Raw genomic sequence first — 27,464 nt, forward strand, 5'->3', positions numbered from 1 at the left:
CCTTGCTTATACCAAAAGAATTCAAACACTCGATGTTATGCCGTATACTCATTTCTTCTCAACGTAAGCCAGTCGCTCCAGCTCTTCCCTAGCACTGTCGTTTCTAACGCAGAAATGCTTCTGTCAAGTGAACTATACCGATGAAAACAAGACACCTGATCGATTCTTATTCTACTGTAGCGCCACCTAGCTTTGTGAGGCGTAATTGATTTCGGTTTCAAGAGTGCAACATGGAGGAACGATCATCTGATCGGTGTTTTCAGTCAACAAGAAATTGTAGAGATCTAATAATTGGTGATATGGATTTTTTAATTTAATGTTCGTATAGAGATTGCCAATATGAATCAACCAGAAATTATCCCGTTGTTCTGTAAATACATGTTGAAAATGGTATATTGAAAATATACAGATATATTTAGGTAAGCCTAACAGTGTTAATATGGTGAAGAAATGATACGTGGTTTAACATTCTTTGGTAATATACATGGTTTTATTTTTTTCCAATTCACGTGATGTAAGAGTTAACATACAGTGTGTTTATATATTGGTATGCTTTTATCCTAGCAATGCTAGATTTGTACTAAATGTGAAATTGTTTCTTATTTCAGAAATCACCAGAATAAAACGAACACATAACTATGAAAAATAATTTTATTTATTCCAAGAATTTCTTTTTTTTGCTTAGTTTCTATTTTTTGAGGAACCGATAAATTCATAATATTCGATCATTAAATTTTCTCTTAGGTATCAGACTAAAACTAATGTAGTCTCTTAATTGAAAATCACTAGTAAAACAAAATAACGTGATTTAAGTAACCAGCCGACTATTTAATTGTAAGTAGAATAAGTTTAAGATAAGAACAAGATCGTGTAGACTGACAGAAGTATTGTCAGAATTATAGCTTCTTTGTAGAAGCAGTATAAAATATTTTTAGGATTTCTAAATATAATCTGACTTATAACCACATGAACATCTTTATGTAATAATGATAATAGTAATATTAATTTATCTGTCATTGATAATTAATTATATAGAACAGAAAAAAAACTAATTATATTATACACAGCAAGTCTGATTACCTTGGAGCTTACTTCTTAAATACTTTAAAGAAAGTATTTACAGAATGTTTTTGGTATTCATATACATAACAAATAAATGAAATTTAGATTTAAAAAAATGTAAATTACTTCATTTGTATTCATTGCTTGTTCAGATGTATGCACTTTTTTTTTTTCGAATTATATATTTTTGGTCAGTTAAAGTAACACTATCATTGTAGAATTGTACAGTGTTTCAAATGCCTCATTCATCAAGTAATTGTACTGTGACATCAGATATTCAAATTGCATGTAATGTTATCTATGCATAAACTCAATTATATAATTGCTCAGTCACTTGCAGCATTTTTAAAATGGACAGTAATGATGAATAACTTATTACTTACATTAAAGTGATAAATATTTGCATAATAACATCTATTTTTTTCATTTTGTGAAAACTTTTGAAACACTATGCCATTCAGTTGCTAAGAAATTTTAATGTATCATTTTCCTTAATTGAAGTCACCTATACTCTTTCTAGTTGAAACTCTTAATTCAGACTGAACATTTAGGTAGCAGTTAACCATACTAGTGGCAGACTGCTTATTACAGAAGTACATAATGAGGAATAGAGGTTAACTTTGAGGTAAAAGCTTAAAAAATGAACATCATGGAGAAAAAAAAAAGGTGTTTCACTGTTTTATATTATTTTCATATTTTTGTGAAAATATGAAAAAAAATTCATATTTTTGTGAAATTAAAGCCATGGTTTTTGAGCTGCCAACAGAGGTATAGTGAATTACATGTGGTTTACGGGAAATTATTACATTAGTATCTCTCTCTCTCAATAAATTCATAGGATCAGTCCTCTTCTGTCACTCTAATCCTAATAATATAAAGAATATCCTGATGGTAAATAATGTCACAGTATTAAACACTATCCTAACATATGTCATAGCAGTTTAAAATAGAACAGTATTCTGACAGTTGTTCATCATTTGATAAGAATTTTATATATATATGTGTATAGAAATTAACACTACTATTAATTAATATATTCTGAATAATAATAAAAAAATAAATAAAGAAAAATAAGAACAAACATCAGTGGGTGCACAGCATAACCAAAAACACGTTGCCTGAAACATAATATAAATTAAGTTACATAGGCAAATTAAAAATAAGCTCTACGTGAAGTGAGTACAGTGAAAACCAGTATTATAAATATAGAAACATTAAAGAGATGGGGGATAATAAATTAAGAATGTTGTGGAAGGAGTATGTGCCTAATAATTTAGAATACTCTAAATAGAAGGCCAGTATATGGCAAAATAATTTTGCCATATGACAGAATGACTGTTACTTCTCACAGGGCTTATTTGTTCCATTAACTTATTTTTAATTTACTTGAATATATATATATATATATATATATATACCATGTGATTATAAAATAAGTTTCCCTATTCAGGAGATCCTAGTGTCAAAACGGTTAGAGTTCGTGCTGTGAAAATCGGTGGGTATGTCACTTATGGTATGGGGAAGCGATTTGTAGAAGAAAAAAAGTATTTAATTCAAATTTCCACCACCAGGGGAAAATGGCACAGCACATATGTAAAAGTTGCCATTTACTTCAAGACATGCTGCTTACGCGAATGACATCCTGTTAGATAAAAACAGAAAGGCCAACGCCACCATCAATAACCATTATGGCTCTTACAAAAAAGAACGTGCTCTTTTAGTAAAACTGTTCTACCAGAATAATAGTAATGCTAATACAGCACTGCGTGAATATTGGAAACTTAAAGGTTTGTGTAAAGGACCTTTGATGTCAGTGAGCCTTTGAAAACTAATAAAGAAATTTGAAGTGACCGGAGAGATAAGTGTAATTTCAGGCAGGGGACGACCACGTATCGGAACAGAGGTAGTGGATGAAGTTACGGTTGCAATGGCCTCCAAGTCAGAATGCGAAATACTACCAGTCAGTAGTGCCAGAGGTGTGTCAAGAGACTTGAACTTTCCTTGGTCCACTGTATGCAAACACTATGCAATAATTTTATGCTTTTTCAAATAATTGTACTCTGGTTCCCCTACAAGATTCACATAGTGCAAGAACTAAAGTCTTGTGATCAGCAACAATGAATAGACTTTGTTCTACGATTTCTGGTTCACATGGAACTTGACGATACATTGGCTCAAATGATCTTGTGGTCTGATGAGGCACATTTTACTCTTCATGGAGCTGTAAATGCACAAAACTGCCGAATATGGGGAACTTCTCGTCCATCTGCTGTGCATGAAAGACCACTACAAAGTTCGTACATTACAGTATGGTGTGGATTCACAGCAGAGTTTATAATTGGACCATTTTTCTTTAAAGAGTGTACACCTCATGGCCCCATAAGGTGTGCAGCAACTAGTGCACAGTACTGTGCTCTTCTAAGAGATCACATTATTCCCGCTCTGCAAGAAAGGCACTGTGGAGACCGTAGTGTTCATGCAAGATAGTGTCACTCCCCATGTTGGTCGACAAGTGAAGGAACTGCTCCGTTCAACATTTGGAAATGATCGCATCCTTTCTAGAGACTTTCCACAGTTCTAGCCAGCCTAATCAGCAGATCTCAATCCTGTGATTTCTGGCTATGGGGATACCTGAAAGACAGAGTTTACCATGGTGGCATACAGACACTTGTTGATTTGAAAGCAAGCATTAAACAGCTTGTAGCCAACATCCCCAATGAGATGCTATGCGAAACTGTGTGGCACGCAGTCCTCCATTTTCAGAATGTCATCTCAAGTGAAGGAAAGCACATAGAACAATATCTGTAGATTTCTAAGTTCTAATATTAAAATCTAATCATAAGTTAAGTATTCCATCTCACGTTTACAGTGCCAATTTCTCCCCTGGTGGCAGAAATGTTACTAATTTGTTTATTCTACAAATCGCTTCCCTATATCCTAAATGACATGCCCACCGATTTTCACAGCGCTGTCTCTAATCGTAGGGTCTTCTGAATAAGGAAACATTTTATAACCACCTGTTATGTATATATTCAGGAATTCAAGGACTGTATCAGTGTACCACTGAGAGGTTATGTATTCTGTGAAATAGCAATCCTACTGTGGGTCATTGCACACTGCATTCCAATCATCACAGAGTGTAGGGGAGTTTTATGTGCTACACGGGGATTTTTTGTACACCAAAAAATCCCCATGTAGGGTTTATTTGTAAATCTGTTTTCTAATAGCAGGGGTGCTCTTACAAAGAAAATCTTAAGTTTTGCGAATTACAGTGTCTGGAAACTAGGCACCAGCGAGGTGATCTGATAGAGGTGTACAAAGCCTTGAATGGTTTGAGCATGCTCAATGCTGATGGGATTCTTCCTCTTGCTCAGAATAATCACCTGAGAGGGCATAAATTCAAATTGAGGAAAGACAGATGTAGGATAGATGTGCGGAAATTTGCCTTTAGCCAGCGGGTGGTTGGTAGGTGGAACAGACTTCCATCCCTTGTCGTGGAAGTTGATAGCCTAAATAAGTTTAAGGCTCAGCTGGACAGGTATTTCGAATGAACAGAGGGGTGAAGTGGAAGTGGTTATTTTTATTTATTTATGTTACTTTTTTTTTTTTTTTTTTTGGCTGATGCTGCATAAGCTTGCTTTTTTGCATCAAATGCCTCTACTAATGCTAATATGAGAATTTACTTACCAGTCAGATGAAACCTGTTCCTCATCAGATAAAAATGTCCAATCTAACATCTTAGCGTCTTCATCCACTTTTTCTAATAATTGTCCATAGTAGTAGCTTCATTTTTTGCGATCTGCTGGCAAAAGTTGCATGACATGTGCTTTTTATAGAAACAGTTTTAATTTCTTTACTGCTGCATTGCCATAGGCCATTTCCCGTTTGTTGTGCAAGCCTTCTCATGGACTTACTGCCAGACTTTCCCTAACCCCATGCTGAACATTCCTCAACCATAACATTCAGTGTGAAAACGTGACTAACAATACATTTCCATTCCCAGTTTCTGTAAACATATTTTCACAAGCGTCTATATCCCAGACATTGATGGTGCCTTGTGACACTGATATTGCCTAGAAAAATCAGAGTAGTGTTAAATGACTCTGTTTTGTAATGTTCCACTATTGACACTTGTTCTATGCTGAATGTCTTGCTTATTTATTGCTTGCAGTTCTGTAGTCTTAGTTTTACAGGTGGCAACATCATGCATAGAATAAATGGTGTCTTTTAAATTTCATGTCTCTTGCACTTTTTTTTACTTGGAGTTATTCACGTTTTCCTGTGTTCTTATTTAACCTTCAATCTCTCAATTGTAACAAGGAGACTTGTGTGGTGTCTATTTAAGGCGAGTGTATAAATGAACAAAAGCAAGTTAAATTGTCAATGACTATGACAGGGCAGAACAAAACTGAGATTTTTTTTTAATCCAAAAGTGTTATTTGTGACTAATCATGGAACAGCATCATGATCCAGAGATTAAGCAACAATCCAGACATTCTGTACTGCTAAACCTACCAAAAAAAAAAATTGATGTTGATCTATTTTGATGCTAAAGGAATAATTTTACAATACTTTGTCCCAGAAAATTTAATTGTAAATGGTTCTTATTCTGCTAACATATTGTAAGTGTATTTGTGTAGGGCTACTTTGCAAAAAACAATCCAGATTAAAGAAGAAATGGTCTTTCCATCAATATCTTGGTCACTGTACTATAAAAGGTTTGGCCTATGGCACATATTTGAAATATCACCAAGCAATTTTTGTATGGTATATAGATTTAAGGATGGTATTTTGAAAAAGAAATTAATTTCAAGACTAAGGATGCCTCTGACTCTGATAACAGGTACAATCCATATATTTTTCAAATCTTTCTTCATATGTAGTTATTTATATATAACAAAGGGGTTTAATAACATGTGGGCCATACTTTCAGGATTGATTCAGGACCAGAAATAATGAAAAAAATTATATAAACTTGTGTCCAATTCTGAATGGTTGCAGAGCTACTGCCATTTGAATTTTTAAAAATGGCTATGGAGTTTTCAATGGTAAAATATAATAATAATAAAAAAAAGTAAGAATAAGAAATCATGTGCCTGTTATGAATAAACATTTTACTAGGTTTATGTGTGCTTATTCTTATTTATTATTTTTTACCTTTTAAAATTCCATAGCCAATTTTTAAAATCAAAATAGCTGTAGCTATATAACCATTCAGAATCGGATACACAAACTTTTTCATTCTTTTCAGGTCCTGAATCAATGATGAAAGTATGGCCCACGTGTTATGAAACAACTTGTACACACAGTGCAAGTGATAATTTCTTCCATTGAAACCTTACCTTCCTACTAATTACATGTTCTGCAATTATGCACAGCAAAGATAGTATTGTTTTATTTTTAATGCCTGTGGAATACTATTTTGATATTCAGCATTTTTACTGTATTATAAATTTTTAGTAACTTTACAAATAATGATTTTAGCTATGTTAATAGGTTTCCAGATATTAAGTCAATGGTTATCATTAATCGACTTCCTTAAAATGTAAAGAAAATATTGCTCATCATGAGCTCTCCAGATTATACTCAGCGGGCAGAAGATCATCAAGCCTTATTGATTCTTGTAAAACAAATTGGTGAGCAATGTTTTTTAATTACTCCTGATTTTAAGAAATCCATTTTAAATAAAAGTTCAGTATTTTTTAAAATTGAAAATGTTCTATTGAATACACTTTATAAAGGAAAACAGTGCTAATTGCAAATATGATATTATTCAATGTACAGGGTGATTCAAAATTATTGTTGGGGTTTCCGTGGCCTATAATTTTCAAACCAGAAACAACAAAATAAAACTGTTTACGGAATATGCAAGTGTAACTCAAAAAGTTTTATTATTTATAGAATCAATACTGCAGAATGCTAAACAATTTCAACATGCACACCTTTCATGGCACGTAAGATGTCCAAGTGATATTCAGTTTCCCTCCAAGTGTTCTCCAGTATTTGCGGCGTAACTGTTTCGATCGCAGCAACAATTCTGAGCTTCAGTTCATTGAGGGAGGTCACAGGGTTCTTGTACACAATGTCCTTCACATATCCCCACAGGAAGAAATCAAGCAGCTTCTTCTAACTGCACATCTCTGATGCAGCCAATGGACTAAAATGTGATTCTGGTGATAAAATTACAGTAAAATAAAAGTCTTTTTGTCCATGATGTAGTGCCAACTGAAGTATTAAAACCAGATTAAAAAAAGAACTTTTAAAAGATTTGGCGTTTTTTTGCCAAAGCAAGGCTTTTTATCGATATTTCTGTCATGAAACCTGTTTAACATTTAACATAAATTTATTAAAAAACGTAGCATTAGTAGATGTATATGATGGAAGAAAGCAAACTTATACAGCGTCCAAAAAAAAAAAAAAAAAAACCCTTCCCATTTACACACATACATTCTGCAACCATCCTTCCTCAGTTTGAATTTATGCCCCCTTATGTGTACCCTCAGCAAGAGGAAGCATCCCATCAGCATTGAGTTTTCTCAAGTCATTCAAAGTATGAAACACCTCAATCAGATCAGTTGTTGAGCCATTCAAAGCCTATAATACCTCAATCAGATCACCTGGTGCCTAGTCTTCAGTTGCTGCAATTTGCAGAATTGAAGCCTTTCTTGGTAAGAGCAACCCTTTGTTCCCCTCACCAATCTTGTTGCCCTTCTCTATATTCATTCCAGCAGCATTACAGCCTTCCTAATATGAGGTCACCAGACCTGTATGCAGTACTCAAGATGTGGCCTGGCCAGTGTCTTATACAATGGGGTAATCACCTCTGTATCCCTGCTAGCAAAATTCCTGTATACATTGACTCCATGGCCGGTCCTGACAGCATGTCTGCGGTGCTCAGAAAACTTTATATCAGACTACACAATTATTCCCAGGTCCTTTTCATTTTACACTACTCAGAGTGTAGTGCTGCACAGTTGATGTGTTATTCTGGGATTACTACTACCCATATGCATTACCTTGCATTTGTCAATATTGAATTTCAGTTGCCATTTCTCAGCTCATCTGCTTAATTTTTCTAGATCTTGTTGCAGCAGTATACCTTCATTAGTCATTAACTACCTTGCCAACCTTTGTATCATCTGCAAACTTAGACATTAAGCCTGCCTGATATACTATCATCATTATCAATAATAAATATTGAAAAGAACAATTGGACCCACCACCGAACCCTGTGAGACTCCACTAACATATTAGTCCACGAAGAGCAGCGTCCATTCGTGAATGCTCTTCGTCTTTACCCACTCAACCATCCCTTTAGCCACAAAAGCAACTTTCCCTTAATGCCACACCACTCCAATTTGTACAGCATTCTCTTATTATTATTATTGTTAGCCATATGGTACAAGGAAGCCTGAGGCTTATGCTGTACCAAGCAAAAAAACTTTCTGAGTTACCCTGAGAGAGAGAGAGAGAGAGAGAGAGAGAGAGAGAGAGAGAGAGAGAGAGAGAGAGAGAGAGAAAAGCAGAAATAGAAGGGAATCACCAAGAAAGAGAAGAATGATGATATCCAGCTCAGGACCCTGGGTGTGTGTGCCAAGCCCATACTCACCAGACGCGAGTCCCTGGGGGGTATGTGCAACAGTGTCAAAAATTTTCCGGAAATCTAAGTACAGTCAGTTCTGCTATAACGTGGTATGTGTGTTCCTAAAAATCTCCGCATTATGGTATTTCATGCAATAAAAACAACAGGGCTTATGGAAAAATAGGGATGGGGTGGAGCACTCAAAAAAAAAAAAAAAATGTTCAGTCTGGTTAAAACCCTAAAATAAGTTAGATACCCAATAAAATTGCTAACACAGGTTTAAACATCTTAAATTTCTAATAAATAAATAAATATTACAGTAAATATAGCTTAAAAAATAGGAATGAAGAAAAGATTCTGAAAATTTATTTGTTTTTTTATATGATTAAAGATTTCATGGAAAAGGAAAGACATTGCACATAATAATGTAAAAACCCACACAATTCCAGAGCCAGTGCTTTTTTTTGGGATGTTACGCAGTGGTACATCTTACCGGCATCTTTATTAACAGTGACGTGTGACAATTTGGATGCAGTACAATTTGAAATTTGTAATATTCCATAAATTTTTTTTCACATGTTTACCTACTATTCAAATTTGCATTTTTCACTATCTGTTGTTAAGATATTTTTTATATAAAACTTTATGACCATTTTTAGAATTCTAAATTACTCAGTCGGACCTCTGTTTAATGAACTCTTTTTGTAGCAAATTATTTTGAGTTCCCACTTGGAAATTGCATTTAAAATAGTTTCTGTTGAGCGTAGAAAATTTTCATATAAAGAACGGATTAGGATAGACTTAACTCAGTATGCACTGTTTGCATTTCTGGCCTTCAGGCAATTTAGGCAATTAATGCTGCTGCTGCTGCTGCACAAATTAAGAGAGCTAACGGGACTACCATTCTACAACTTACTCGTAAAACCTATCCGACCACCTGTCCCACATATATAGAAGTCACACTGGTCAGTGAGCAGATCAAGGGGTATTCCTGATGCTGACAATGGACTCTGGTCAACCTTCTGCTGCAGTGGTGTCCAACCTTTTCCTGTACAGGGGTCATATTCAAAAAAATTCAAAGTTAGAATTCTTTTGCTGGACACACTGAGTGATTTGAGAAAAATTAAGTGTGTTACATTTTCCCTATCTTGTTACATGTAAAAGTAAAATTGAAAATATTTGAAAATTTTATTAAGTACCTACACAATTACATTTATTGAACAAAACATTCAATGAGAAAAATTTTTTGATAATTAACAAAATTTAAAATGATGTTTTAGTTCACTTTCAGTGTGGGCTGGAGGTTGGACACCACTGTGAATCAACTGTAAGCGAATTAGGAGAGTGATCTTCTTTTACCCCGATCATGTTGTTTCACGGAAGTGCATTATCCACATTTTTTCTGTAAATTTTCCCTATCTCTGTTTACATGGTCACAGTATCTGAATGACATTGACATTTTGGACAGTTTCAAAAAAAAGAAGAAAAAATTCAAATTTAACAACTAGTTCAAAGAACTAGCGATAATATCGATGACGAGAGAAGGAAAACGAGGATAACGACTGTATTAAACCTTCTAAACATGAAATGTTGGCATTTGGCGAAAACAAAGTTAGAAAATTGTCAATTAGGTTACATTTAAATGAAAGAGATAATTCCTGGATTTCGGGAATACCTAATTGAAAAGACGGTTTCGGAAGAATTGAAGCATTTGATGGACACTCTGAGTTACCAATTTCATCGAGTGAATTGTGAACGAGGATTTTCACAAATGAATCTGATTGTCAGCCTAGCCAGAGCTTTGTTTATGACAAAAAAAATTTCTTTACTACTATTTCTTAAAATTGTAGACCCACTGCTGACCCACTTCGATCCAGCAGAATATGTCGATTCATGGTTGATTTGGTAGTCATACAGCAACAGACGCAAACACTAAGAAAAGAAGTCGGCATAGTGTGTTGGGTGAAGATTAATAAAAATTTGGAATATTCTACAAAAACTTTATTATGAAATTATTTTACTCAAATTTTAATTATTTTTGTTATATACTAGAATAATAAATTTATGCTTAATAAACTATTTGTTAATATACTTAATTATTTGTTCTTATTCCAAAAACATCACTACTAAAGTAAGATATCAGGAAATAATTTTTTAGAGTACTTTTAATTTTCAATTTTTCCTGATAACAAAGAATGATTACCGACACCTGTTTTTTTACAAAAAAAAGCACTGTCCAGAGCTATCGGTATTATCGCAAATACAATAAGATCGAGTTTACTACCCATTTATAATTACACTGCACTAACAGAAAAGCCCAATAAATCAGGAACTGCAAATTATTTTTATTTTTTTTGTGGTAGTTACCTCCAGAAATGTGCTCCTCCGATCACGCTTCACGAAATTTCTGTTTGAACAGAAAAATGGGAGCTCCTGAAAATGTGAGTTGGCTTACAATATCACCTGTTATCTTGTGAATGACAACAGTGTGTCTCCGACAAATATAACTACAGTAATGGAAAGCCCACCGGGCTAGCCAGATGGATAAAGTGCCTGCCTGGCAACCCAAAGGTCGCGGGTTTGAATCCCGCCTCGGGCTTGGATCAGAGTAAAATGCAAAAACTTTGGGAGGTGCATTATGGTCACAGAAGCAGATGTGCCAACAACTAACAAAAAAAAAAAAAAAAAAAAAAAGTAAATGGAAATGTATCTGTCACACATTTGTTGTTTGACATTTTTTAAGCTTCGTAAACTTGTATGTATTGCTGCGTAGGTCGCTGTGTTCAGCTCGATGCTGGGTTTTGCATTCTGGTGTTACTCGTAGACAAAATCGCACATGAGTCAGTGCGAAAATTGCATTATACTCGCACTGTTCCCTAATATATCAGTCTCATTGGAGCAATTTTGCGTTGCGAAAATGCGTATTATAGCAGAACTGACTGTATATAAATATCAAAACAATCTTGCATCCCGTTCCTTTGTCGCTGCATCATAATATCCAGTCAGATTGGTCAGACAAGATCTCCCCTTAACAAACCCATGTTGTGAGTGAAGTATAACTACACTCCTGTCTAGATGGTCCTGCATTACTTCTTTAACCAGCGAATTTATTTTTTTCCTTGGAACAGAAGTTAGGCTTACAGCTCTGTAATTACTCATGTCACCCTTTGATTCCCCCTGGTGAATTGGGTATACATTTACATGTCTCCAGTCCACAGGAACCTTCCCTGATTCCAAAGATGCTCTCATGATTATGGCTAAGAGTTTGCTTACCTTCTTTGCTGCCTCTCTTAATATGATTGGATAGATCACATTCACTCCAGGTTCATTTTTTGTTTAACTTCAACAATTTCTCTTCCAATTTCCTGTCAGTTATCAGAAAATCATTCAGCTCCCTGTTAGAGTTCGATAAACTTCTGGGATATTCCTCCCTAAAGAATTCCTCATGTGAGTACAGATGCAGAATACCTATTCAGCCTATCACCAACCCGAGCAGGTTCATCACTAGTTAAACTGCTGACATTAATTGGACCAATGTGATTCAGCCCCTTTCTTCTACTGTTAATATAAGTAAAGAAGTGTTCGCTGCTTTTCTTGGCTTTCAGATTACAAGGCGTTCTGGGGGACTTCTCGTAATCTGCCTTGGCTTGCCTAAGGCCTGATTGCAGACTATCTACAATAGTCTTGTGTATCACCTGATAATTTATATGCATCCCATGCATTTTTCTTCTCTGCCACGTATCATGCTAGTTCATTTGATATCTAGTTAGGTCTAAGCCTTGAACAGTATTTCTTAGGTGGTATGAAAAGTGTAGTAGCATCTATGATTATTTCCACAAATGCTTCCCATTTAGAATTTGTTGTTGGTAAGATCATTAGTTGGTCTCACTGTACAGAATTTAAAAGCTGCAGGTAAGCAATTTGTATTCAGAACAAAGAGTATGAGGAAATTGGGTGCAGACCCAGTGAATTTATGTCTGCCATTTATGAATGCTTGAAGAATATGGTGGATGCCATGGAAGGAATTAAAATAGGGGCCATGAAGCTCTCAGCTACCCAATGCCAGAGCTGACACTTATGCATCATGCAACACAGTGGCAATCCTCAAGGCAGAATGCACTAGTCCCACAAGAGGTAATTATTGTCAGTGAGTCTATAGTCAGGGAAATGGGAAATATATTGTGCAAAAGGATAGATATTCCTAAGGAAAAGGTATGTCTACCAAAGGCAAATGTTGTAGAGCAGATATCTTTTAAGGGCATAAATGGTAATATTATTGTGCACATTGGCACTAGTGATATTAAGAGTAGCAGATTTGGGTCTTAACAAGTAAAAGGCAATGTTGGGAAAAAGTTGTGAGTAAGGATTATATTTGAAAGTGTCTGCAATTCTGATACGATGGGAGGGAGTATATGTTGAGGGCCTTGTCAATCATTTCAGCCTTGGAAATAATGTACAAGGCTCATAGGGGAGGATTTTTCTCAGTGTGGTATGTGCTTTTTAACAAGAGAGACTGTTTTTACACGGACAGCATATATTTAAATAAAAGAGATGCAAAGATATTTGCTGATGCTGTCAAGGCATTGTCAAATGAGTCAGAAAATTGCTAGCGTGGGTGATACACAGACCAATAGATTAAGTAGAGCATCACGCAGAAGTGAAAGTGATTCTTGCATTGCTTCTGTTGGAACATGCAGCAGTCTGGAAAGAAAGGTATCTGGGATTACAAGTGCTGCTGTGGGTCATCATGGAATAAGTAAATACATGGGCTGTATTAGGGTAACTAAGTATAAGAATAGGTGCATCTACACTTGCATGTACACTAGTGCTAGGAGAATTGTAAATATATTTGATGAATTAGCATTAGTAGAAGCATATGATTCAAGAAAGCAAGCTTATGCAGCATCAGCCAAAAAAAAAAACACACTCCCATTTCACCCCTCTGTTTATTCAAAATACCTGTCCAGCTGGGCCTTAAATTTATTTATGCTATCAACTTCCACAACAAGGGATGGAAGTCTGTTCCACCAACCACCTTCTGGCTAAAGGCAAATTTCTGCACATCTATCCTACATCTGTCTTTCCTCAATTTGAATTTATGCCGTCTCAGGTGATTATTCTGAGCAAGAGGAAGAATCCCATCGGCATTGAGCATGCTCAAACCATTCAAGGCTTTATTCATCTCTATCAGATCATCTCGCCGGTGCCCAGTCTCCAGACACTAATTTGCAAAACTTAAGCCTTTCTTCATAAGAAAAACCCTTCGTTCCATTCACTAACCTTGTTGCCCTTCTCTGTACTCGTTTCAGCAGCTCTACATCCTTCTTGAAATGAGACCTCCAGCCCTGTATACAGTACTCAAGGTGTGGCCTGACCATTGCCTTATACAAGGGAATAATCACCTCCTTATCCCTGCTAGAAAAATTCCTGTATATCATTGACAAGACACCATGACCTACTCTTGCAGCCTGTCTGCACTGCTCGGAGAACTTCATATCTGCCTGCACAATTACCACCAGGTCCTTTTCATTCTCTACCACTGTCAGTGTAGTACCACAGAGTTGATACATTGCTCTGGCGTTACTGTGTCCCATATGTAGTACCTTACATTTGTCAATGTTAAACTTCATTTGCCACCTCTCAGCCCATCTGCTCAACCTTTCCAGATCCTGTTGCAGCAGCATAGCATCAGTAGTGTCCTTAACAACCCTGCCAACCTTTGTATTGTCTGCAAACTTGGACATTAAGCTTGATATACCATCATCAATATCATTTATAAATACAGAAAATAACAATGGGCCCAACACTGAACCCTAAGGAACTCTACTAATAACATTAGTCCACGATGAGCAGTGTCCATTGATTACCACTCTCTGTCTTCTCCCCTCAACCATCCCTTTATCCATAGCAGCAATTTGCCTCCAATGCCACACTGCTCCAATTTGTGCAGCAGTCTTCCATGTGCAACAGTATCAAAAGCCTTTCTAAGGTCCAAATATATAATATCAAAGTTATTCCTTGCATCCAGTTCTTTTGTGACTGCACCATAGTATCCAATCAAATTGGTCAGGCAAGACTTTCCCTTAACAAAATCATGCTGTGTCCAAGCTATAACTGAAGTCTTGTCTAGACGATCCTGCAGTGCTTCTTTAACCAGTGCCTCCATTAATTTTCCTGGAACAGAAGTTAAACTCACAGGTCTATAATTACTTGTGTATCCTCCTTTGATCCTCCTTTGTGAATTGAGGTCACATTTGCACATCTCCAGTCTATGGGTACCTCCTGAGTCCAAAGAAGCTCTCATAATTATGGCTAAGGGTTTGCTTACTTCCTTTGCTGCCTCCTTTAATATAACTGGATAGATCCCATCCACCCTGGGTGCCTTTTTTATGTTTATCCTCAACAATTTCTCCTCCACTTTCCTCTCAGTTATTACAAAATCATCTAGCTCACTGCCAGAGTTTACTTCACCTCTGGCATTCCCCCTCCTAAATAACTCCTCATGTGTGAATGTAGATGCAAAATACTTGTTTAGTTTGTTAGCCATCTGAGCAGGATCCTCAACTGTTGAACCATCAATATCCAGTGGACCAATCTGATTCATCTCTTTCCTTCTAGAGTTTACATAGGTAAAGAACTCTTTTCTGTTTTTCTTTGCATCCTTTGCCAAGGATTTCTCATAATCTGCCTTTGCCTGCCTAATCTCCTTTGTGACTTGGTTACAGACCAGCTTATATCTATCATAGGCTGCCATGTCACCCATTAATTTATAAGTATCCCATGAATTTGAGGTACTGATCAAATTATGAAGTGCTGACATTTTAGGAATCTCAGAGACATGGTGCCACTCAGACCATAAGGGATACAGAGTTTGAAAATGGAGTGCAGGAGAGTAGGGGGTTATGCTTATAGTTAAGAAGCATATTAAATCTAAGGCAATGCATGCAGTTAACATGGGTGGCCAGTGCAATGTTGAGTCAGTTTGGTGTGACATAATCACTGAGAAAATGAAATTAGAGTAGGGGTGTCTTATAGGCCTTATGACTGTGATGAGTATAACTGTACAGAGAAATAGAGTGGGCTAGTAATTCAGAATGTCTTATAATGCAGGTATATTAAAAATCCAGATACTGACTGGAAAGTGGAACTGTTGATTGGTCACTCACACCCTAGTAAGCCTTTTGTCTATTTATTAGATGACTATTTTCTACAGCAGCATATAGAAAAGAGGAGGAAAAATTTTACCTGCATTAAGAATCTGCAGGTAAAAGACCCGCTGGGTAGCGAGGGATTTACTTAAACACATAACTACTTTCAAGGGTAAAGGGAAGGACTTTTGCTCTCTTAAGGATGACTACAGGGGTCTGATAGTTTTTAAATTCTATACAGTGGGATCAGCTGATGATATTACCAACAGCAAATTCTAAATGGGACGCATTCAGGGAAGTAAGCATAGAAGCTACTAGGCTTTTCATACCAGCTGATAAATACTGTTAAATGCTTAGATCTAAATGGATGTCATATGAACTGACGAGACTTGTGGCATAGAAGAAAAATGCATAGGGTGTATATAAAGTGTCAGGTGATACAGAAGCCTATGGTGAATATAAACTAGTTGGTAAGAAGTCACAAAGGAGCTTAGGCAAGCTAAGGCAGATTATGAGCAGTCTCTGGCAAAGAAAGCAAAGAAAAACAGCAAAGACTTCTTTGTTTATTTCAGGGCTGCTGCAACCCTATGTGCCATAATTTGAAAGAAAAAAAATTAATTTTGAAATTTTGTTGCAGATCCTGAATAGCTACATCGCTACTTTCATAATTGAAATGATGTTTTTTTTTAATGCCAATGATAGCAGCCATATTATTAGCCGAATCGAGAATTGTTTTGACTGCTGCTGCTATTCTATTTTCTTTAAAATATATTCCATGATATTTTGTAGACATTCAAGAGCTTCATATATATCAAATCCTTTTTTTTTTTTTTTTTTTTTTTTTGAGCATTTTACTTATCAGATTACATACCAAATTATAATTGAACAAAGAAACTTATGAGATGTTATTTTTAAGGCTATTGATTTAGCATGATTCCTTGTATCCATATTTTTATTTTCATCATCAGTGATTATAGCAAAATACTAGAAATTACTAGCTTCTCTAGTCATTTCTAGTATTTTATCTGTAATATTTTGTGAAATTATTTCAATAATTTAATTTTATATTTGACCACCCGTATTCAGATTTCTGAATACGGTGAATATGTTCTGCCACAGCAGAATCAAATTTAGCAATTTTTTCAGAAAGTTTTCAAAAGTTACCATTGTCATTTTCATATAAATCTTTTGAAGATCCCCTGAACACATGCCTTGCTAAAAATAGTATCATATACAGTATATTACAATAAAGATCTTATTTATTATTCTGGCTGAACTCCAGAACATGGGTATCTTCATTGCAGGTGTGGAAAGGAGTGATTGTCTGGTCAAGTTCTGTGATTGGCTGATTATTGAGAATGCGTAATTTACCTTATTTTGGGTCTCTGATTGGATGCAAATTTGCTTCTGATTTTAGTGGGAAATGCAAAATTGTCGTGCTGCCCTCGGTTATTGTGTGTTGTAATTTTGTGTTATTCCGTTTGCAAAAGTTTGGATGTAAGACTGTAACTGAATGTTGTATGAGTGTGAATTTTGATACCTTCAGAATACAGTACATGTTTTTAGTGTGGATGTTTGATGAAGTGTACTGGCATGCGAGGACTGATGAGGTTAGTTTTTTTTTTTTTTTTGCTTTAAAGTTGTTTCTTGACGATTTGATGTTTTTTTGCAGCAGTTGTATGTATGAGTTAGTATTAGCAATGGCCACATGGTGCAAGGAAGCCTATGGCTTATGCTGCACCAGCCAAAAAAAAATAATATATATATAATAATAATAAAGAATAATAAAAAAAATAAATAAATAACAATATTAATAAAATAACAAAAAAATAAATAAATAACAATATTAATAAAATAACAAAAAAAAATAAAATAAAATAATAATTAGAAGAAAAAAAATAATAACGATTAATAAATAAGAGAAAAGGAAATGGACAACCTAAGCATTTCCTTCCTCCCTTCGATAATTATTCAGCTGACCTTTGAATTTCCCCAAATTGTGAGCCTCTACTGCTCATGTAGGCAACTTATTCCAGTAATTTATAACTTGCTGGCCCAAATAAAACTTCCTGCAATCCAGTCTAAACATCTCTCCTCATAACCTGAAATTATGGCCCCTAGTTCTAGAATCATTTATAACCGTGAAAATTTCATCCTCATTCATTTTGCTTATGCCTCTCAGAGCCTTAAACACCCCAATCAAGTCTCCTCTATGGTACCTAGTTTCTAAGCTCGGCAACCCACATATTCAAAGTCTTTCCTCATATGGACATCCTTTTGCCGATCTCACTAGGCGAGTTACCCGTCTCTGGACCCTTTCAAGAAGAACAATGTCTTTCTGTAGGTGTGTTCTCCATACCTGAACACAGTATTCCAAGTGTGGTCTAACAATAGCCTTATACAATGGGATTATGATGTCCTTATCTCTACTAGCAGTTCAATGCATCATCGATAGGACACCATGGGCCTTCCTTGCAACCTGTCTACAGTGCTCAGAGAACTTAAAGTCTGATCGTATTGTAACACCCAAGTCCCTTTCCTCCACTACCTGCTTTAGTTCAACTCCGTCAAGTATATAGGTTATTTTGGGGTTACTGTTCCCCAGGTGCAATACATTACACTTTGCTGGATTAAAGCATAGCTGCCATTTTTCTGACCATCCCTGAAGTCTGTCTAGGTCATTCTGAAGAAGCTCTGCTTGGTGGCGATTATTAACTACTCTACCAATCTTTATGTCATCTGCAAATTTAGACATCACGCCCTCTATCCCTTCATTGATGTCATTTATGAAAATCAAAAACAACAAATCAAACAAGTGGTCCTAATACTGACACTTGGGGAACCCCACTTCTTACATCAAACCAATCTGAGGAATAACCATTTATCCCAGCCCTCTGCCTCCTTCCCTGAAGCCATCCAGCTATCCGTCTAAGGATTCTCCCTGTGATTCCAACCTGTTACAGCTTATAAAGTAATCACTGATGTGGAACCGAGTTAAATGCTTTGCTGAAATCAAAATAAACAATGTGGAAATTATTTCCAAAGTCCAGCTCTTGAGTGATCCTGTTAGTATCAGGTTCTGTTTATATTAGTGGGGGTGTGGGGAATCAGCCCCCAGAACAAAAAAAAAAAAGAAACATTTCTGTTGATGTGCATGAGCAATTCTTATTGTCAATGCACGTGAAACTATCTAGTAATGTACGGAGGAGAAGAATCAGTGGTAGTGATTGTATATAGTGGTAATTTTTGTTAGTTGTTTTAAAAAAAAATTGCCGTTTTTTTTGTTTCTTTTTCTTCATTTTAGCTCCGACATATTGTGATGTCGTGTGACATCCCCCAATAATATGCAGAAGAGGGGGATAGCAGTGAGTGGGAGTTGCTTTAACGTCCTACCTCTGCTTTCTTCTGCTCTTTCTTGCTGAAGTATGGGGTTGTAGCCATGTTCTGGAATATAACTCTGTGAAATATAAACACGAAACACAGACAGCGCTGGACCAAGGTATTTCCATGCCCTGGGCAGAAAGATTTTTTGGTGCCCTTTACTAAGAATATATATTTTTTTTGCTTCATTGTTCTGTTTTTGGCACCCCAGAAGAGAGACCTACTAGACCCTACTAGACTTAACTAGGAACGCATTAACAGTTCGCAATCCCTTTAACTCTTAATTCATGCTTAAGGCCAGAATTGCGAACTGTTAATGCATTCCCAGTTAAGTCTCTCGTAATACATTCATTATATGGAAAGTACTTTAAATGTAATTCTATGGAAAGTACTTTAAATGTAATTACCAAGGGGAATTCAAAAAATATCGCTAAATAGAAAATTTTGTTTTAAATAAGTTCATTAAACAGAGATCCAACTTGTATATGTAAAAAAAATTTTTGCCGCCCTCCTGAACCGCCACCCGTAAGTGATGCTTACCTCACCTACCCACTTGCAGCGGCCCTGCTTATATTAACAGTAGAAGGAAGGCATTGGATCACATTAGTCCTCTTGATGCTGATGATCCTGCTCAGGTCGCTGACAACAGAATAGGTTTTTGCATCTAAATTCAGACATGAATTCTTTAGAGAAGTCAGTGCCAGAAGTTTATCAAACTATAAAAGGGAGCTAAATGATTTTGGGATAACTGAGAGGAAATTGGAAGAGAAAATGTTAAAGTGAAATATAAAAAAGCTACCCTGGGTTGGAATGGATCTATCCAATTGTATTAAAGGGAGTCAGCAAAGGAGGTAAGCAAACCCTTAGTCATAATTGTGAGAGCATCTTTGGATTCAGGAGAGTTCTCTATGTACTGGAGACATGCAAATGTATCCACGGTTCACATAGGGAGACCATAAGATGACATGAGTAATTAGAGACATGTTAGCTTAACTTCTGTTCCAGGGAAAATGGTTAAAGAACTAATGCAAGACCATTTAGACAGGAATGCAATGATACTTCAATCTTTCCCCGGTCTGGAATCTCTCACATTTGAGATTCCCACGTGTTCCAGAGAGCATTATGAGAGTATAGATATTTCTTTTAAATACAGCATGCGCTCACTCTCTACTCAACTTTGCCAACTGAATAAATTTTTAACTAAATGAAAGTCCATCGTTATGACTATTGGCCTTATCAGTTTTATATTACTCAGAGTTTTTTAATTAACTTTCCTTCATGACAACCAGGGACGGAGTTGTGCACTTCTGCCTCCTTGCGCTTATTTTAAATTCCTTCAAATTAAATTAATTTATTTTTTATCTTGCTTTCTTAATTTACTAATTTAAATTATTCAACCCAAAATTTAGCCATCAATTCACCCTAATAACTATTGCAGATTGTATAAGGTGAGTACCGTACATTAAGCATTTGCTATTTGCAATTTAGGCTATCAACTTCTACAATGACAGATGGAAGTTTGTTCCAGCAATCAACCACCCGCTGGCTAAAGGCAAACTTCCGCACACCTGTCCTACAACCGTCTTTCCTCAATTTGAATTCATGCCTAGGTGATTATTCTGAGCAAGAGGAAGAATCCCATCCGCATTGAGCATGCTTAAACCATTCAAGGCTTTATACACCTCAGTCAGATCACCTCACACGTGCCTAGTCTCCAGAAACTGTAATTTGCAAAACATAGGCCTTTCTCCGTAAGAGCAACCCTTTGTTCCATTCACTAATCTTGTTGCCTTTCTCTAAACTCGTTCCAACAGCTCTACATCCTTCTTAAAATGAGGCCTCCAGACCAGTATACAGTACTCAAGGTGTGGCCTGACCATTGCCTTATACAAGGGGATAATCACCTCCTTATCCCTGCTAGAAAAATTCCTGTATATCATTGATGGCACCTCTGTGGACAGGAGCAGCAGCAGTGCGTAGCACACGCTTCTTAATTAGACCGGGGTTCAAGCCCGTGACCACCAAATACGGAGGATGCGGAAAGGTCAGGGAATGACCACCGCATATCCCGGAGCAATATGGCCTTAGTTGCTAATGCTCCTAAAAACCAAATAACAAACAAACAACACTAACAATATCATTGACAAGACACCATGAGCTACTCTTGCAGACCGTCTGCACTGCTCAGAAAACTTCATATCTGCCTTCACAATTACCCCCAGGTTCTTTTCATTCTCTACCACTGTCAGTGTGGTACCACAGAGTTGATATGTTACTCTGGGATTACTGCTTCCCATATGTAGTACTTTACATTTGTCAATGTTAAATTTCATTTGCAACTTCTCAGCCCATCTGCTCAACTTTTCTAGATCCTTTTGCAGCAGTGTACTGTCATTAGTGTCATTAAAAACCCTGCCAACCTTCGTATTGTCTGCAAACTTGGACATTAAGCCTGATATACCATCATCAATATCATTTATAAATACGGCAAACAACAATGGACCCAACACTGAACCCTGAGGGACTCCACTAAAAACATTAGTCCATGAAGAGCAGTGTCCATTGATTACCACTCTCTGTCTTCTCCCACTCAACCATCCCTTTATCCATAGCAGCAATTTGCCTCCAATGGCACACTGCTCCAATTTGCACAGCAGTCTTCCATGTGCAACAGTATCAAGGCCTTTCTAAGATCCAAATGTGTGATATCAAAGTTATTCTTTGCATCCAGTTCCTTTGTGACTACAATATAGTATCCAATCAAATTTGTCAGACAAGACTTCCCCTTAACAAATCCATGCTGTATCCGAGCTATAATTGAAGTCTTGTCTAGGTGATCCTGCAATTCTTCTTTAACCAGTGCCTCCATTAATTTCCCTGGAACAGAAGTTAAACAAACAGGTCTGTAATTTCCTGTGTCTCCCTTTGATCCTCTTTTGTGGATTGGGGTCACATTTGCACATCTCCAGTCCATGGGCACCTCCCCTGAGTCCAGGGAAGCTCTAATAATTATGGCTAAGGGTTTGCTTAATTCCTTTGCCGCCTCGTTTAATATAATTGGATAGATTCCATCCACCCCAGGTGCCTTTCTTATATTTATCTTCAACAATTTCTCCTCCACTTTACTCTCAGTTATTACAAGATTATCTAGCTTACTGCCAGAGTTGAATACACCTCTGGCATTCCCCTCCCTGAATAACTCCTCATGTGTCAATGTAGATGCAGAATATTCATTTAGTTTGTTTGCTACCTGAGCAGGATCATCAACAGTTGAACCATCGATATCAAGTGGACCTTTCTGATTCATCTCCTTTCTTCTAGAGTTTACATAAGTAAAGAACTCTTTGCTGTTTTTCTTTGCATCCTTTGCCAAAGATTTTTCGTAATCTGCTTTCGCCTGCCTAACCTCCTTTGTAGCTTGTTACAGACCAACTTATATCTATCATAGACTTCTGTGTCACGTGTTAATTTATATGTATTTCATGCTTTGAATGCTTCGCATTTTGAATTTGCTGTTGATAACATCATCAGTTGGTCCCACCGTATAGAATTTAAATACTGTCTCAGACCAGTGTAGTCACCTTTACGAAAGCAAAAACCCTTTCCTTTACCCCTGATGGTAGTTACTTCTTTGAGTAAATCCCACTTCAGCACACTGTGATCACTGCCACCTAGTGGTTCCTTTATCTACAGATTCTTGATGCATGAAGAATCACTACTGATAATCAGATCAAGAGTATTACTCCCTCTAGTTGCCTCCCGAACATGCTGCTGTAGAAAACAATCACCCAATAAATCCACAAAAGCCTTGATAGTGTGTGAGTGACCAACCCATAAATTCCAGTCAATATCCGGGAAATTAAAATCCCCCATTATAAGACACTCTAATTTACTGGCCCACTCTATTTCTCTGCGCAATTGCTCATTATACTCATCAGATTCATTAGGCCTATAACACACACCTACTCTCATTTTCCTTTCCCAGTGCTTATGTCACACCAAACAGACTCAACATTGCATTGTCCACCCACATCAACTGGATGCACTTCCTTAGATTTTGTGTTTCTTAACTAACATCATAACCCCTCCTCCCTTCCTGTCCTGCCTATCCTTTCTGTACACGTTGTACTCCCGAAATTCCAGTTCTGCACTGCTTATGTCTGTGTGACACCATGTCTCCGATATCCCAACAGTATCTGCATTTGATGTCTTGACTAGCACTTTATGCTCATCGAATTTATTAACTATACTTCTAGCATTGGTGTACATGCAAGTATACATACACCTGTTTCTACTCTTAGTTACCCTAACACAGCCCATGTATTTACTTGTTCCACTATGACTCCCAGCAGTTATGGAAATTCCTATTGCCTTGGTTTCCAGGCTGCTGCTCAATTGCATTTCAATAGAAGTAGTGCAAGAATCGCTTTTACCTCTTCCAGCGGCTACTGTTAATCTATTAGTCCGTGTATCCCCCAAGCTAGCAGTTTTCTGACCCACCTAACTTTGCCTCGATAGCATCAGGAAATATTCTTGCACCCTTTCTATTTAAGTGTATCCCATCCTTATAGAAGCAGTCTCTCCTGTTAACAAGCACAGACCAGGCTGAGAAAAATTCTACCCCTTGAGCCTTGCACAATCTCTCCAGGGCCGAATTGATTGACAAGGCTCTCATCATATACTCCCTCCTATCGTGTCTGGGCAGAATTGCAGATTCTTTCAAATTCCCCCCTAACTCACGGCTTTTTTTCAGCATTGTTTTGTACTTGTTAAGTAATTGTACCGGTCTCCTACTCTTAATATCATTAGTGCTAATGTGTACAACAATATCACCCTTTGTGCCCTTAAAGGATTTATATCTGCCCCCACAACGTCATCAACCTTTACCCCTGGCAGACATACCCTGGTCCTGTTCCATCTATCTTTTCTGCACAATATGTTCCCCTTTTCCCTGACAATAGAGTCACCTACAACAATTAGTTCCTTTGGGACCAGTGCATTCTGCCTTGGGGGTTGCCGCTGTGTTGCGTGATGTTCAAGTGCAAGCTCTGGCATTGATGTGGGCAGCTGAGAGCTTGATGGGTCTCTCAAATTAAATCTTTCGAGGGCATCCACCCTGTCCTTCAAGCTCTCATACAAGCCCATAACAATGCCGAGTTGGTGCCTGATTTCCTCGCACTTCTTATATCGCGCACACACACACACACACAAAGACATTCCCCTTGGCAATATCATGTCCCATTCCTGATTGCCCCACAAACATCAAACAAGCAGTGCATTTCAATAGACTGTGATTCAGAGGACAACCGCCCCCCCTCAGTTCTCCCCTGAGGCACAGCACTTCCACTAGTTTGAGCCTTTTGCTTTGCTGCTCTGGTCTGAGTCATGGTTTCTATTCAAGTTCAATAAAATTTCAATATAAAATATAATCCTAAACCTATATCCCAATGCAGTTATAACACTATATATATATATATATATATATATTATGTGAGGTAAAAGTTAGGCAAAAGTAATAAAAATAAATAAATATGGCTATGTAGCTATCATTAGAGGCAGCAAATGCACATCCTCCACATGATGCCTAATTATATCTGATAATTAAAATAAATATGATATTTAAAATAAAAACATCAGCCAGTAGTACGGCAATAATGCAGAGCGAAACGAAACGCAAAATAATATAAAATAAACAAACAGGGAAGGGAAAGTAGAGATAATAGGACAAAAAGGTAGTCGATAATCCCCTGTATAATTTAGTCAATTAAGTCATTAAACCCAATTAATAAAACATGTAAATTTAAAATAATGCCAATTATAAATAATTTAGCGGAACCCCCTCGAAGGTACCAGTTCCAAAAAACGTGAAATCTCACCAAAAAAGGGTTAAAGAAACTACCAAAAAACTAAAATATCAAAATAATAGACTGACCATCATGCCCCATATCGACAGAGGACCACGAGGCCAATAATGGTCATGGAATCGCTGCATTTCAATCGTCATACAAATCATCGCAAAGGCAGAAATATCGAAGAACCAAACCACCCCCCCATTCCCCGATATATCAACCAATGCAGAGGATTTGCATGGCGGTGGTCCTTATGCAGCGAAAAATAATCTATAGAACAGACAGCACTCTAGATCAGAGCCACACCACTGACATAATGCAAGCTTAACCAGCTTATATAATAGAAAGGAAAGGAATAGATGGCAGCATAGGCGCTGCTTATTTAGCATATCAACCCACTACTACCATTAATTTATATTATGTGAGGTAAAAGTTAGGCAAAAGTAATAAAAATAAATAAATATGGCTATGTAGCTATCATTGTCGATATGGGGCATGATGGTCAGTCTATTATTTTGATATTTTAGTTTTTTGGTAGTTTCTTTAACCCTTTTTTGGTGAGATTTCACGTTTTTTGGAACTGGTACCTTCGAGGGGGTTCCGCTAAATTATTTATAATTGGCATTATTTTAAATTTACATGTTTTATTAATTGGGTTTAATGACTTAATTGACTAAATTATACAGGGGATTATCGACTACCTTTTTGTCCTATTATCTCTACTTTCCCTTCCCTGTTTGTTTATTTTATATTATTTTGCGTTTCGTTTCGCTCTGCATTATTGCCGTACTACTGGCTGATGTTTTTATTTTAAATATCATATTTATTTTAATTATCAGATATATATATATATATATATATATATATGTATTTTGGTATCGAATATTATCTCTGAGTTACGTTATATGACTTTCTTATCCCCTGTCAACTTATATATATTAATTTATGATGTTACGTTTGTGATAACTAGGTCGCTATATTCATTTATTTACAATGAAATTTAATAAGATTAATAAATTTTACTGATTAATTGATACTACTATACTTGCTATCTAATTTGCCGTTAAACCTTATGCTATCTAGTTTGCCGTTAAACCTTATGCTATCTAGTTTTCCGTTAAACCTTACGCTAGCACACGTATCTTATAACAATGGCGGCAAGTTACGAACGGTTAATCTATGGACACGAGGTATTATTTACTTTCCAAATTGAGCTATCTAAATTCAAAATAAACCACGGAGCTTGACTAGGTCTATAAGCTACTTATAGAAAATAATTTAATCTAACAATTAAGTTAATAAAGCGGCTAAGTATAATTAAAACTCTTCGTTCGCGGGAGCTGCAAAACCTGTCCACATGTGGATTTGATACCCTTACCGATACTAAGTAATGACCTACAAAATCTCTATCTAAATTCCATTTAAACTAAAATATTGTTACTAGGAATATAAAGCAACTCTAAAAAATAAATTAATATGCCAATTTAAGTCCATAAAAAAACAAAAACTTCTCTATTTGTTGGAGCCGTAAAAACTTCGCCTGTTCACATGTGCTCTTGCACCCTACATTTTTCCTTCTACTCAGACTATGCACACAAGGAGGCATAAGTTTAAATTGGGGAAGGATGATTGTACTCATGTGCAGAAGTTTGCCTTCACCTAGCAGGTGGTTGATTGCCTTAACAAACTTCCATCTGTTTTTGTAAAAGTGGATAGTTTGAATACATTCAGCGAAGAACTAGACAAAATATTGGAGGGGATAGATAGGTGATTTGAGAAGTTTTTTTTTTTTCTGGCTGATGCTTTATAAGCTTGCTGCTACTGATGCTAACCATTAAGTTTACTCAATACATTTAAAGCCTTAAACACTTCAATCAGCTTTCCTTGCTAGTTTCCAAGGGCTGCAATTTGTAGAACCAAAGTCTTTTGTGGTAATTTGTGGACATTTTGTGTCAATGTCCCGTTAAGCAAACTAACCTTGGTTTATTCATAGTAACTTTCATCTCTGTCCGTACACTGCATGCAACAGTCGCAAAGCAACTTGAATGACTGGTAGAAGGCTCTGACTAGTATACTCTTCACTTTTCATTATGTATCTTTGAATGATGCCAATGTCATGAAAATAACAGCCCTTCAGTGGTGCCTTGAGCTTCGGGAACAAAAAGAAGTTGCACTGGGTTGAATCTGGTGAATATGGTAAGTGGGACAGTATGCAAACTTTTTTGCTAGCCAAAAACTCCTGAACAGTGAGAGCCTTTTGGCTTGGTGTGTCATTGTGCAAGAGAAACCAACTGCTGTCTTCTCCATACTAAGGCTATACATGACAGATTCTCTGCAACAAATGTTTCAAAATGTCCAGATAGTAGGCAGCAGTAATACTTTAGCCATTGGTTACAAACTGTTTCTGCATGATTCTCTAGCTGTCATAGAAAGTGATAAGCA

General features: G+C 36.6%; 1 protein-coding gene across 1 annotated transcript in view; it reads left to right on the forward strand.

Annotated features, from left to right (window-relative positions):
* The first annotated feature begins 323 nt into the window (after nucleotides 1-323).
* brun (trafficking protein particle complex subunit brun) overlaps nucleotides 324-27,464 on the forward strand; it is a 379,016-nt gene continuing 351,875 nt past the window's right edge. The window contains exons 1-2 of the mRNA XM_090385832.1: nucleotides 324-419; nucleotides 6,559-6,698. Of these exons, the coding sequence (XP_090241958.1) occupies nucleotides 6,629-6,698 (70 nt within the window). The 5' untranslated portion in view covers nucleotides 324-419; nucleotides 6,559-6,628. The remainder of the gene's footprint in view (nucleotides 420-6,558; nucleotides 6,699-27,464) is intronic.

This window comes from Mastigoproctus giganteus, chromosome 12 (assembly GCF_048544385.1).
Source record: "Mastigoproctus giganteus isolate SK-2022 chromosome 12, ASM4854438v1, whole genome shotgun sequence".
In the NCBI taxonomy this organism is placed as follows: domain Eukaryota; kingdom Metazoa; phylum Arthropoda; class Arachnida; order Uropygi; family Thelyphonidae; genus Mastigoproctus; species Mastigoproctus giganteus.